The 14,003-nt window shown below is 38.2% G+C and overlaps 3 protein-coding genes across 3 annotated transcripts; 1 reads left to right on the top strand and 2 right to left on the bottom strand.

The window, feature by feature from the left end:
* Window positions 1–2,697: 2,697 nt before the first annotated feature.
* LOC137287150 (uncharacterized) lies at window positions 2,698–4,459 on the bottom strand. The gene is made up of 4 exons (XM_067819314.1): window positions 4,412–4,459; window positions 3,785–3,944; window positions 3,131–3,253; window positions 2,698–2,768 (listed from the first exon to the last, which is right to left on the bottom strand). The coding sequence occupies exons 2-4, from the start codon at window positions 3,942–3,944 to the stop codon at window positions 2,758–2,760; spliced, it is 294 nt and encodes a 97-aa protein (XP_067675415.1). The 5' UTR covers window positions 4,412–4,459; the 3' UTR covers window positions 2,698–2,757.
* Window positions 4,460–6,594: 2,135 nt separating this feature from the next.
* Window positions 6,595–8,420, top strand: LOC137287152 (uncharacterized). The gene is made up of 3 exons (XM_067819316.1): window positions 6,595–6,757; window positions 7,833–7,955; window positions 8,353–8,420. The coding sequence occupies exons 1-3, from the start codon at window positions 6,598–6,600 to the stop codon at window positions 8,418–8,420; spliced, it is 351 nt and encodes a 116-aa protein (XP_067675417.1). The 5' UTR covers window positions 6,595–6,597.
* Window positions 8,421–12,405: 3,985 nt separating this feature from the next.
* On the bottom strand, window positions 12,406–14,003 carry LOC137287855 (uncharacterized). The gene is made up of 4 exons (XM_067820238.1): window positions 13,844–14,003; window positions 13,258–13,380; window positions 12,758–12,845; window positions 12,406–12,412 (listed from the first exon to the last, which is right to left on the bottom strand). Exons 1-4 carry the CDS (start codon window positions 13,998–14,000, stop codon window positions 12,406–12,408), a joined length of 375 nt encoding a protein of 124 aa, XP_067676339.1. The 5' UTR covers window positions 14,001–14,003.

The following is a 14,003-nucleotide window of genomic DNA, read 5'->3' as shown; positions in this document are numbered from 1 at the left end:
CATGGTTGAGGTTGAGATGGCACCACCCAGAGAGTCTTTCAAATGCAGCCTTTAAAATATGTTTCAGGTAACTAGATAAGCAATTCCCCACAAAACGTGCAGATACTTCAAGACTGAAGTACGAGGTGTTGTAAATGAATATTACCTCATACATTTGGTTATTGATATTAAATTTATATTTTGCTAATTATGGAAAAGAAAGAAATATACAAAATAAAAATTGCAGAATAAGGAAGGTTACTATCAACGCTTAATACCGCTAACAGGATGTAGACTCAGTATAGTTATTAGTGTGTTGAAGACAAAACGTGGTTGAGGTAGATGTCATCATGCGTTTTGTTTGTTAAGTATATATTAACAAGTGGTTTCCCCAGTGCATGAGCGGTAAATTTATAAAAATATATAAAAATATGAGCCCAGATATTTCTTCTTTCCAAAACCCCTTTATCAGCTGCCCAAGATCTTTCGCAATTATTCTTTCATTTGTTTGTATCTGCAATCCAAATAACTGCACAGTTATGCCATTTGTGTGTGTGTGTGTGTGTGGAACCCGATTAAAACGCTCTCTTTGCACAAGTCAAGCACTATTTAAAACTATCTATACATACACACATGTGTGTGTGTCCATATATGTTTATTTGTTTTTCGTTGGTTTTTATTTTTGTTTGTTTTTGTGTTTTGGGTTTGTTTTTTGTTTTTTGTTTGTTTGTTTGTTTGTTTTCTTGGGTTTTTTTGGGGGGTGTATTTTGTTGTTGTTTTTTTGTTTGTTTGTTTGTTTTGTATTTTTATTATTGCAACTATAACACGTATGTTTATATGTTTTTATGTAAATTAGGGAATCATAATGTAGCAAATAGAAGCGACATGTGCAATTAGTGTCACTTACTCTTATACACTTATTTTCCCTAAATAGCGCTATATGTATCTCAGTACGGGTACCTGAATCCAGCTTATGGCCCCCATACGATTTATTTGACATTACACAGCTCTATTAACTGTACTGGGAAGCATTTCGAGTCAGGCATCACCTCAAATCTTTTCATATTTATGACAAGTTTCGATCCACGAGAGCCTTTGAGAGAAGCCACTAGTTCCCAGATAGACACTATTATACGAGCAAGTGTGTCATACTCATTTTACGAGAAGAGTCTCTCCAGCGAGATCAAGGCCAGCTCATGAACCTTCACACTAACTTCGTGAAATCAGTATGGAGTGTCATGATTCCTGCCTTTTATGCTTTCTCAATCTTTCTGACATCCGTCTCCATTAGCAAAAATGCTCTCAGAATACAAAGGTGGAAAGATGTCAACAATCGTCATGCATGATAAATGGCATCAACAATGACTTAATAATCCGCTGTTGTGTGTGAAGTGCTACTGACAATTATATGTTTGTGAACTCGGGTATTTGAAACCTAATAACTAATTATATGAATAGTAGTATTGCTGGTATTTGTTGCACGATGACACACAGTAAAATATCCCGATCAACTGTTGCAACTAACACTTTATATCGTGTGTTCCTTTGTTCTTGGTGAGTATATTCATCACTCAATAAACTTTGGCAAACCACGGGAATTAATCGCATTCACACTTGATCACTTCTGCTTCAGTACACACTATGCCAATCATTTTCATATGCGTTCTCCGCTTCTGGTTGGTCAGTGTTACCATTCCCATTCAGATCAACAAAGGCAAGGTTATCTTGTACATCTCGCACGTGTATGACAGTTTATATTTAAACGTGACTGAGTGATCAATGTGTCCTACTTAATGCAAACGCCTCTCACTTCTCAATTTAGTCGCAATAACAATTTCTATTGTATGAATGTAATGATCTATGTCGTTTGTTTAATTTCTTTCATTTTCGTTTCTTTTAAAAACTGTAAAACATGAACAAAACACAACATTCTGTGCATTCTTTGAATAAAGAACAAAAATATAGGTGCAGGTAAAACACATCTCTTTCGTTCTCAACTTCATATGGGTATTTCGCAGCAGTGAATGTAGATACAAAAGGGGGAATAAACGCCTTGGCATAGTCCTTTCCTTAACTGGATACGGTCGAAAGGTTACAGAAAGTCACACTTACGGTTACGGTTACAGTTACAGTTACAGATCCTCTCAGTGGGTGAGTTTAGTTTTACGTCGCACTCAGCAATATTCCAGCCATATGGTGGTGGTCTGTAATAATCGAATCTGGACCAGACAATCCAGTCATCAACAACATGAGCATCAATCTCGGGAACAGACGCGTCAACCAAGTCAGCGAGCCTGGCCGCCCAATCCTGTAAGTCCACAAGCATAGTCGCCTTTTTTTCGCAAGAATGGGTTGCTGAAAGCAAGAAGGTATTCTACCCCGGAAATTCATGGGTCTGACGAATACGACAGCTTACGAGTGTTTAGTTTTATTATATACTAATCATTAAGTGTAATTACAATATTTTCCCTAATTTGCGTTGAAGGAGCACTTCCAAACGCATGAATTGAATGACGGTATGTCGTTCGGGGAAATGGGTTGCATTATATACTTTCTCCTAAAGAAACGCACATTGGAAACAGAGTATTTTCCTTCATTGCTTGTAATACCAATGTAGATAATCACACATGGAGGCAACATTCGATAATGAAAAACCTGTAGAGATTAAAGTGAAATATACAGGTAGAGTTCAGTTAAGAAAAGACAATACACAAGACATCATCTTGCAAGTATTTATTTCTGAACATCATATCTCCAATGTTCTTGTTTTGAAAACATCTATTCAGCATCTGAAAGAAAAACTGAAAATGTAAAGATGTGCTCATTTGGTTCTTATCACCGCAAGATTCAAACGCCGTGATATAAGTCCTCCAACATCACAGTTAGCGTCAAAACTAGCGTGGAAAGTTAAAACTAATACAACTATTTGAACAATACAATATAAAAGCAGCCTATTGATCGACAACAACTGAAGGTAGATCATGCAACATCAGATCTCTCAAATTAATTTCAATCAGATACCCGTACAATCGATGGCGACAAGTTGAAGTTGAAACAAATCGGTCATGTCTTGCATAACAGGAAGCGTGTTTATGTCTGCATGCAAATCACACACATAGCTGGCTTAAAACTCTACCTAGTTTGTACTTACTGTCCATGTCAGCCATTTGTAGGATTTGTTCTGCATCCCGCTTGTCGAAAAGATTCTCAGCTTCTGACAGGTCAATGTCTCCGTCCTCATTCAGATCAGCGGAGGCAAGGTCATCTTGTACATCTGAACGCGTACAAAAGTTTACCGTTTAACCTTTCCTGGCTGGTCAAGGCAGTTTAGATAATGTGAAAACTTCTCATCCTAACGCACACGCTCCTGACTTTAGTCGAAACAACCATTTGAACTGAATCATGCATGCTCTTTGTGGATTTTTTTTTTCATTGTGAATTTTTCTTTTAGAAAGAATGAAGGTGAAGAATAAAGTTGGTGTAAACTGTTGCTTTCCTCTTTCTATACCTTAATTATTTACTCTGTATAAAATGTTGCAACTTAGCTGCGAAGAATACAAATTGGTGCTGTTAAAGCATATTCTCTTTCCACCTTTGGGTTATTCATATCATTGATTTCAGATACCAAAGGAGTAATAATTTCTTTGAAAATGGCTCTTTCTTTTCCTTCCTTCCAGTCAAAAGGTTAGCTATCTTATCGCAGCTACTATTTACAGTTCTGATTGCTGTCGTTGGAATAGGACTGGGTGCAGCGTAGAACTAAGCTTACTCAGTTGGATTGTTGTCAGTATTACCACCATCTTACCTCTCTTTCCTATCAGTCCCAGCCTGGCAGCAACGCCAAGACCAGTGAGAACTTTACCGGCTCTGATACGGATCCATCTGCGTCGACGACGACGGCGGAACAGCCCCTCCGTTGGGAGAACAATCAAAGCCATCAGGAGAATTACCAGAAGAAGCCTCATCTAGATAATTGAAGAAAACACCCAGGAATGCATATGAATTCCAATACCAGTGGACTCGACACATTGCTTGCATAACGATGGGACATGAAACAGATAGTTGTTTTGACCGTATTATCTTCACCAACTATTAAATGGATGGACAGTTAATTCATGGTTCGACATTTCAGTACAGTTACCAGATAAGTCACTGACAGAAAACACACTTCCCATTCCGGTTCAAGTGATGAATGATGCGATATTTTATTAATTTGGGTCGGACATCCTGAATCAGAGAATATCAACCCAAAAGACCGTGAGAGTAAGAATTACTTTACAAATACAAGGCCGTTTCTATTTGCATCCAACCTAGAGGACGGAAATAACGGAAAGGAATATCAAACATCACGAATGAATTTTTTTAACAGAGTTGTTGACAAACACTTGTGTCCATGACACTTTGAGCTCCGAAAGTGTATCTAAAGACTTACCTTCAAGCGAATCCCGAAACTGGATGGCAGGACTCAGTGCTGAGTGGGTTATATAGGATGTACCTGATGACTGTCACTGCTGAGGTGTTTGACGTGATGAATGATGGATATTTGTTTTTACACCACATCACACACTGCAACATATGACAAATAAGCACTGAACGGAAGTGTGGGTGATTTATGTTTATGTCAACACATGGGATGGTATCGTCTCATTTTGAAAAAAAACCCGAATGTATACCATAATATATATGTGAAAGACTTACTATTTGGGAATGATGGTTCATCATGCTCCGATTGCTTAATTTTGTAATCTTACGGATGGTAAAGATAATATCGGTTGTAGCAGCCCCCTGATTATATTACCTCTGGTTACATTTTGGTTACACTTGACAACGCTCTGTGAACGCTATATGTTCTGTAGCCCTTGTTACTGTCAATGGGTAGTATGTGATCGACGTGATTACCTCCATGCAATACTTTGACGAAATGATGAATAAGTTGATGACTACGAAGGCATAGTTTAGTTGTTCAAACTTCTTTAGTTGGTTTCACAAGACATGACAAACAAGTATACACGAATGGGGTGAGCCGACTTCCAGCTCAACCCCAGGGCCTTTCCTGCGAGCGGCATAATCCTGCTCGCGGTTGCCCCTACAAAGACAGTCGGAATGCCGGTCTCCACACTCACCTCTCACGTCTAGATGTGAGCATACATATATATACAGTTTTTAACAACAATGGACAAGCAACGATTCAACAATGGACAGCTAGAGAAAGAATAGTACTTCCTTCTACAGTTGTTGTGATGACAGACACAGCCAAGGGGGATGATCAATAAAGGCCATAAATATCATTTACAGTAATTAATGGAAGTGACAAAGAGGAACAAGGTAGCTGACAAAACAATGTACTCTGCGGTAGTAATAAAGATCATGATTGCAGACTGAATAATAATAACTAAATATCATATAGCCTGGCTACATAGTTGTTGGTCTGTAGAACTATTTGGACATGACTGTCCTGAAGTAGCCCTATAACAGAGAGATGACGACAAAACATGGTTGAGGTTGAGATGGCACCACCCAGAGAGTCTTTCAAATGCAGCCTTTAAAATATGTTTCAGGTAACTAGATAAGCAATTCCCCACAAAACGTACAGATACTTCAAGACTGAAATACGAGGCGTTGTAAACGAATATTACCTCATACATTTGGTTATTGATACTAAATCGATATTTTGCTAATTATGGAAAAGAAAGAAATACGCAAAATAACGATTGCAGAATAAGGAAGGTTTCTATCAACGCTTAATACCGCTAACAGGATGTAGACTAAGTACAGTTATTAGTGTGTTGAAGACAAAACGTGGTTGAGGTAGAAGTCATCATGCGTTTTGTTTGTTAAATATATACTAACAAGTGTTTTCCCCCGTGCATAAGCAGTAAATTTATAAAGATATACAAAAAATGAGCTCATATATTTCTTCTTTCCAAAACCCCTTTATCAGCTGCACAAGATCTTTCGCAATTATGTCATTTGTTTGTACCTGCAATCCAGTGTAGTGTAGTGTGTATTTCTGCACTGAAACCATAATGAATGTACGCACACCGTTATTGTTGCTATGACGTCACAAACGTAACCTTACTGTCACGTCTCCCGATATTTTCGCTAAATGTAAGGTGACGACACAGATACTACCGTTTTGCGTGGCCTGTGACGACACTTAGTTTTCATGTTTTCATTCTACATCTGAGCTCAAAGTATCTTGGAGACAATGGTTCTGTAAGAAATTTCCATTCATGATGCTTTCCTCCTATTTTCTCTTGCGTTATTTCCATTTTTGGGGATGGGTGTTAAATGCAAACAGTCCTGTGTGTGTATGACAATTCTCAGTCTCACTTCTTTCGTTGCTATCGGTTTCAGTCCTACCTGCACATTCCTTCACAAACTCGAACCACTCGTTTTTTGAACAAAAATGGAGAAAGTAATTTCTGCTCCTTAATGTGCTCGCAAAGGTACTGTTCATCTAGTCAATAGCAGAAGAAAGTACGTAGCACAGTCATAGATGCATCAATGTGTTTACTATCCCAATGCAGGTGCAAGGGTTGTTGCACAAATAGCTTGTTGAAATCCCTCGTTATTGTGATTGCTACACATCAATGGATGTCATCTTAAATTGTCTCGATGAGACAGTTCCTGATATTCTACCTGATGACTTTCATTGTACTGCCCGTGGAGGGGCTGTTCCGTCGTCGCCGACGACGCAAATGGATCCGTATAAGAGGTGGTAAGGTTCTCACTGGTCTAGGCGTTGCTGCGAGATTGGGACTGATAGGAAAGAGAGGTAAGACAATGGTAATGGTGACAACCATCCAAACTGTAACGGTAAACATGAATTACGATAACACAGGTGACCTTTAAGTGTGTTTAGTCAAAGAAGGAAGAGGCCAGTTTCAAAGCATTTATTTCTAGGGGTGCGCGTTTTGCAGAGAATTTTCATATTCAGATATTTTGCGATTCGAAAGTATATATTGCAATACGTATTGCAATATAGTGCAAGAAATTGTTTTCAAAAAAATACTTATAATAGAGTTAATGCTTGATTTATAAAGCAAAACCGCTACATTATCACTATACTTGCTCAAACTTCTTAAAAAGTACTTTTGATCATGCCAAAATGAAGGACACAAGGAAAAGAACAATTTAACATCGACACAGTGGTTACTAGTTTCTCCACACTCAAAAGAGCCCCTGGAATTTGGACAGCAGCTTGACCTGGTCAGTACATATCAGAAATCACCGGTCATTTATGAGTAAATATTTATAACATCCAGAATCAAAATCATGATTGGACAACACTTGGACAAAAATTATGAACACAACTTCAAACCGAACATAACTTGATTTCCGGAGTGAAAAACGCAGATATCCGAAGATTTCCAAGCGTTACAACATTTTCTGAATGCATATCCAAAAAACCAGTTTTCGATCAGGGTATCACAATACGTATCAATTTCATGTCTGAACCGGTAAATACCGGTAAACAGGTTTTATTGCGCAGCAATATTTATTACGCTTTTTTGTATCTGCATTTACTGTTGTGAAAGAATATGCCTTGCCAGCACCTGTATTTGGTTTGTCTTCACAGAACAGTTACAACATCTATATACATAAATAATGTGTTTATAGCAAGTGGAAGGTAACGATTTACATCAAATAATAACTTCATTATTTAGCAACAAAAACACATAACGAAACAAATACAACCAACAAACAAACATTATTATATTCATGCAATGCAAACTGCTGTTTCCACTAAAGTCAAAGGAATAAACGTTACACTGAGAAGTGTTTATATCATTTACAACCCATGGATCAGCCAGCTGAGGTCGAAATGAAACCTATCGTGTATGTCTCAGTTGTACAAGATGACCTTGTCTCTGCTGATCTGAATGAGGATGGGAACATTGACAAGTCAGAAGGTGAGGAGCTCTTTGACAAGCGCGATGCAGAACAAAACCTACGAATGGCTGACATTGACGGTAAGTACGAACTTGGTACAGTTTTAAGCCAATCATGTGTGTGATTTCCATGCTGATCGGAAAGGTTCATATGGACACTACCTGTCATGCAAAGCATGACCAAACGGTACAAAATCAGTTTGTCTCCATTGGGCGGTAAGTGAGAAAGAGAAGGGAGTTTATTTCCGCTACTAGTATGTGTGTCATTTCCATTCGGATCGGAAACAGACATAAGGACATGCCCAATATGGTTCAAAATTAGCTTGTCGCCTCTGTACGTGTATCTGATTAACGTTAAATTGATAATTTTGTAAACCTCATGTCATAACGTCGTGAGTCTGATTATGACGTTAAGCTTTCGACTTTCAGGTGCTGTGCTAATACTAATCATCCAATGTTTCCTTGTCGTACGTTTCAGGTGATTCTGTTGTTATTCATGATGAGTTTATCCGAGGATTGGAAGAGCTTGTCTCTCAAGGAGAGTGAGTGGAACCACATTGTTACATTGGAGTACATCTCACCTTAAATGCCGTTGTTATTGTCGGGATGATAAGTAACAAAAGAGCACACATTTATCTGTGCATTTTTTGTTTCAGGTGCTGAATAGGTCTTTCAAAACAAGAGCATCGCGGTGATAGAATACGATAATTGAAATAAACAATTGCCAAATAATTTTGCGTATGTTATCTGTATATCTGTGCGTTCGTTAGCACTTCAGTCTTGACAAGTTTTTCTGCCAAATGTTCTTATCTATATTGCTATATTACATGGTACTGAGAAAGGCATGTACTATACTCTCCTACATAAGAAACGGATATTGACATCTTCACGAATATAATCTCAGACTGCTTACGTTAAAGTGAGAAATATTACTCAGTCTGTAATTCTGGATCAGTTGCACGCACATTTCACTCTATGAAAGATCAATGTCTGTGTATGTTTATAGCTTATAAAACGTTCAACAAGTGAAGGCGTCCTTTGCCAGTATCTTTTGTGGCAACTAAGAACTTTCAAATCTGTTCTGCACCGTTTCGGTATGGACTGAATAGGTCTTTAATTTCGACCTTATGGGGTTCTAGCCGATTCTTCTAGCAATGGGGGCGGTGAGGTAGCCTAGTGGTTAACGCGTTCGCTCGTCACGCCGAAGACTCGAGTTCGATTCCACATGGGTACAATGTGTGAAGCCCATTTTCTGGTGTTCCATGATATTACTGGAATATTGCTAAAAGCGGCGTAAAACTAAACTCAATCACTTTTCTGGCAATGCCTGATACAGTTGATTATCGGTTTAGGGCACCTGTTGACGTTCACGTACGCCTCGGTGGATGATATCCCACAACGATAGATGGAGTAGAAGTCGGGCGATTGGAAAGGCCATGGAAGCACTCTGATCTTCTCTTTCTGAAGATGATGTAGAGTTGCATGTGCTGTAATATGCCTCGCATTGTCTTACTAGGATCAACTTCCTCCAACGGTCAATGATTAGAACCACGTGAATCCTTAACATTTCGTTTCTGTACCGAATGGAAGCCAAATTGCCCTAAGGTCGTGCAAAGTTAGATTTCTGTGCTTCAGGATATGTTCCCCTGCATCATGACACTACCTCAACTATATAGGTCAGCTTGTGCGACACAATTAACGGCCGACTGTGGTGCCTGTCACCACAAAGCATCTGGTATGGTGAAGTATACATGGTGGAATGACTCGCTTTCAAACTCAGTACTGCACAGATTACAGTCACGACCAGGCCAGACAAACAACGTTGATGACAGACTTTGATCAGCAGCAGCGATTGGATTACAGGTACTTTGACACTTTGACTTGTAGAACACGTTTGCAGATTATTTACGGAGGTTTTCATCTCTTATTCCTAAAATCCCAGTTGATTGAACATGAAACTGACCAATATCAAATTATACAATGTAACAAAAAGAAAAAATAAACAAAAGATCACACCGAAACTTGATGTGTCTTCAAAACAGATTCAAATGCATAACACTAGGGTGTAGGTCCATCAGTTTTCGAGCTTACCCACATATTCAGTCTAGTTCTTTGGTCATTGAAAGTCATTTTACATTGTATTTCTTTAGTCCGAAACTACTATTCAGCACACAAAAATAGCTGTGACGGAGTTAACTTGGAATTATCCAACGGAAATTAAATACAAATCTGGTTAAAAAATTTGTTGTTACTTTACGCTGTCCTATTTGGCCTTACTCCTAATGCCAATTTAGCATTTGAATCAAGCCCAGTTGCTAAATTGAAAATGATATTTAACTTTGGACAGGGAGGTCTTCGTTTAGTTACGTATGACTTGGTACAAAAATACACAGAAACAAAAGAATGTTAACCAGCATAAAAAGTATAACTGAAAACATTACAAAGACTATGTATAGCTTGCTGAAAAAAGCAAGAAATCCTAACATACCCTTAGATTGTTTACTACCGGCATTTGATGTGGTGATGAGACCTAGTTTAACCTATGGATCAGAAGTGTGTGGATTTGAAAAACGCCACCTAATAGAGAATGTCCATCTAAAATTTCTGAAACTTGCTTATGATCTTTTCTAGCTTTGAAATCTGAGTTTTAACAGACCAGTTTATACAACAGCGGAGGGAAACGATCAAATCTTGTCCGAAATGAATATGTTATCAACACGATAAACAGTTACTTGCTTCTGACAATTACGTATTTTTACAGAAATTTGTTTCTATTCTAATGTTCACATTCAGAACCTTAAACCTAAACCTGTCAACTGAAACTGGAAGATGACAAAGCATACCGAGTTATGAAAGATATGCATTTATTTATGTATAGGGAAATGTGTATATGTTTTAGGATTATTTATTGTATTCCACTGTCAAAGACGCACGCATGTGAACTGTACATGAGCTGTTGTTAAAATATGCTCTTGTTTTTGAGTAATAAAATAGGACACGACAGCTTTCTTTGATATTTAGGGTAAATGTTTTAGACATTATCACATGAGATCAGTAACTATATGAACTCTCTCTTTGTTTGCATAACATTGACGTATTGGATGCACTTGAAATTGATCTTTAAAAAGAAACTTTGTTAGTCGAAGGTTCAGAACATGTTATTCCATTATTCTTATGTCAGGTAGTCTGCAACAAATACAATAATTCAAGCACACGCGAGACGTTCCTCTCCTCTCAGCTTGGCGTTTGTCGTTGGCGCATTCCTATCGTAATCACGTTTATGTGTGCTCGTTTTAGAAAAGGTTACGACTCCTGAAAAATACATTACATTTTCCAAAATTCTGAGTCGCACAGAACACATTTAAGAATTTAATAAACCTTCATGTGAATTCAGATGAAACGTCATGTTTACTATATACGACATTCTGCAAGACACACTAGTGGCCATATTATCTCATGGTAGGATCATTTGAAAGTCTAGTGCAGATTGACATGGGGATGGGCGAACGGATATAACCTGCACATATTGAGTCAAATGTCAATCGAATAAGATATTTGTATATAATTTACAGGTACGGTACTTATGTGAATAAATATCAATAACACGTTTCAGTAGTTCGTCACTGGTGGTTATCTGTTCAGTTATGTCGCTAAATATCATACCTGACATATGTCGTATTCTGACAGGCTTAGCGCTTTGCTATTGTTCTTCAAAGTGCCTCGCTTACAAACGAGTAAACTTTCGATGTTATCCTCTGGGAATGCCGAACTAATCGGATTAATTTGGTACGTTTTCTAACTATGTAAGTCCTTATTATGACCTGTGCTTCAAGCAGTTTTCAAAATTAACTCAGATGCGTTTGGTAAGATAAATACCTTGTTCAACGGTCCTTCCCGATCCACGATGTTCGTTTGGGAACAAGATATAATGTACTAGTGATCCATTCTACATTTAGTCTATTCATACAAGCATGGTAAGGTTTGTCTGTTGTAACATCTTACAAATTTTCCACAGAGAGACATGTCAACTTTATTTTTAAAAAGGTGATAAACCTTGAAGTGAATCCGCTACGTTCCATGGAAGAAATTGTATACATTGATGAGTGAGTGAGTTTAGATTTACGCCGCACTCAGCAATATTCCAGACAGTCCAATGACCAACAGCATGAGCATCGATCTGAGCAATGAGGAACCGATGACATGTGGCAACCAAGTGAGCGAGCCTGACCACTCGATCCCGTTAATCGTCCCTTACTTCAAGCATAGCCGCCTTTTATGGCAAGCATAGGTTGCTGAAGACTTATTCTACATGGTATCTTAACAGTTCATATATCAAAAAAATATATTCTTCTGTCTATTCAGTAAGACATTGTAAGACATTGTAGTTTGCTGCTGCTTTTTAGGAACTGTGAAATTGACTCAGTAATGACAATATGAACACTGTTTATTTGTACTTTGCTTTATTTTCAACCTTCGAGAAAAAATGCTGGTGTATGGTTTTATCTTGTTATACTTGAGTCGAAGCATCTACTCAGCATCTGCAAGAGAAAAATCAGTTTACAGAGGAGTAGTGTAGTTTTACGCCGTAGTCAGCAATATCACAGCTATATTGCGGAGGTCTGTAAATAATCAAGACTGGACCAGACAATCCAGTGATCATTTGAATGAGGATCGACTTATGCAAGCAGGATACGATGACATGTGTCAACCAAGTCATCTGGCCTAATCACCCGATCTCAATAGTCGCTTCTTACAACTAGCATAGCCAAGGGTTACTGAATATCAATTCTGACCACAACCTTCAAGAGTCATTGAAGGAAGTGGTAGGCTTATTAATATTAGACAAGATGGCATAGCAATATCAGAGAAATGCCGCAATATACAGTAATTCTATTCGATGAAAAAGCCCTTCTTGTGAGAAAAGGTCTTCCACTCCTCGGATGAACTCATCATGACTGATTACTAAGTCACCTGAAACATGACCCAGCGAGGCAATGACTCATTAAAAACAACTGCCTTATTACAACTTACACCGCGTCATAATTCAACTTATAACTCTTCAGTTTTATAAAATCAACACCGCAGTTCAAATTTACTTTTACGATGACCATGGAACAATTAAGTCGCCTACTTACAGGATATTTTCAGCAAGTGAAATCATGCCATTTGTTTGCGCACTTGTCCACTTGTGTCACTAATTTTGAGGATTTGACTGAATTCCAAAGTTCTCAATAATTATACTCAATCATTCGTTAAATCAATGGAGACACTCTCATTTCATACAGTTTGATCATGTTTTGCCTCACAGGTAATGTCTTTATGACCCTTTCCAATCTAAATGGAAATCATACATATGTTTAAACTGTAGCATGTTCGTACTTACTGTCCAAGTCAGCCAATTGCAAAATTTGTTCTGCATCGCGCTCGTCGAAGAGATTCTCATCTTCCGATTGGTCAATGTTGCCATCCTCATTCAGATCAGCAGAGGCAAGGTCATCTTGTACATCTGAGACATATGCAACAGTTCATATTTCAACCTTGGCCGAGTGATCAAAGTGTTCTTGTTAACGGAAACACATCTCATGTCTGCTGATTTTAATCGAAATAACAATTTCTATTACATGAATGATATGAGTTTTGTCGTTTATTGAATTGGGTTCATTTTCGATTCTTTTTGAAAAGATAAGTGAAATCCTTTCATGTAAAACGTACCCTTTCTCTTATCACGGGATCAGTATTTAACTATGCAACTATTATGGGATGAAAACACAACAATATAGGTGCTGGTAGAACATATTCTCTTTCCACCACTACTACATATGGGTAACTCATAGCAGTGAATGCAGACACAAAAAGAGTAATAAACGCTTTGGCATGATCCTCCCTTTGACCAGGTATGGTCACAAGGGTACAGAAATTCACAGTTACAGTTACAGATAGGATGGCCGTCAACATTAATATCATCTTACCTCTCTTCCCTATCAGTCCCAATCTCGCAGCAACACCAAGGCCTGTGATAACTTTACCGGTTCTGATACGGATCCATCTGCGTCGTCGACGACGGAACAGCCCCTCAGTCGGGAGTACAATCAAAGCCACCAAGAGCAATACCACGAAAAGTCTCATCTA

The sequence above is a fragment of the Haliotis asinina genome, chromosome 6 (genome assembly GCF_037392515.1).
Source record: "Haliotis asinina isolate JCU_RB_2024 chromosome 6, JCU_Hal_asi_v2, whole genome shotgun sequence".
In the NCBI taxonomy this organism is placed as follows: domain Eukaryota; kingdom Metazoa; phylum Mollusca; class Gastropoda; order Lepetellida; family Haliotidae; genus Haliotis; species Haliotis asinina.
This window is presented reverse-complemented; position numbering and strand designations above follow the sequence as displayed.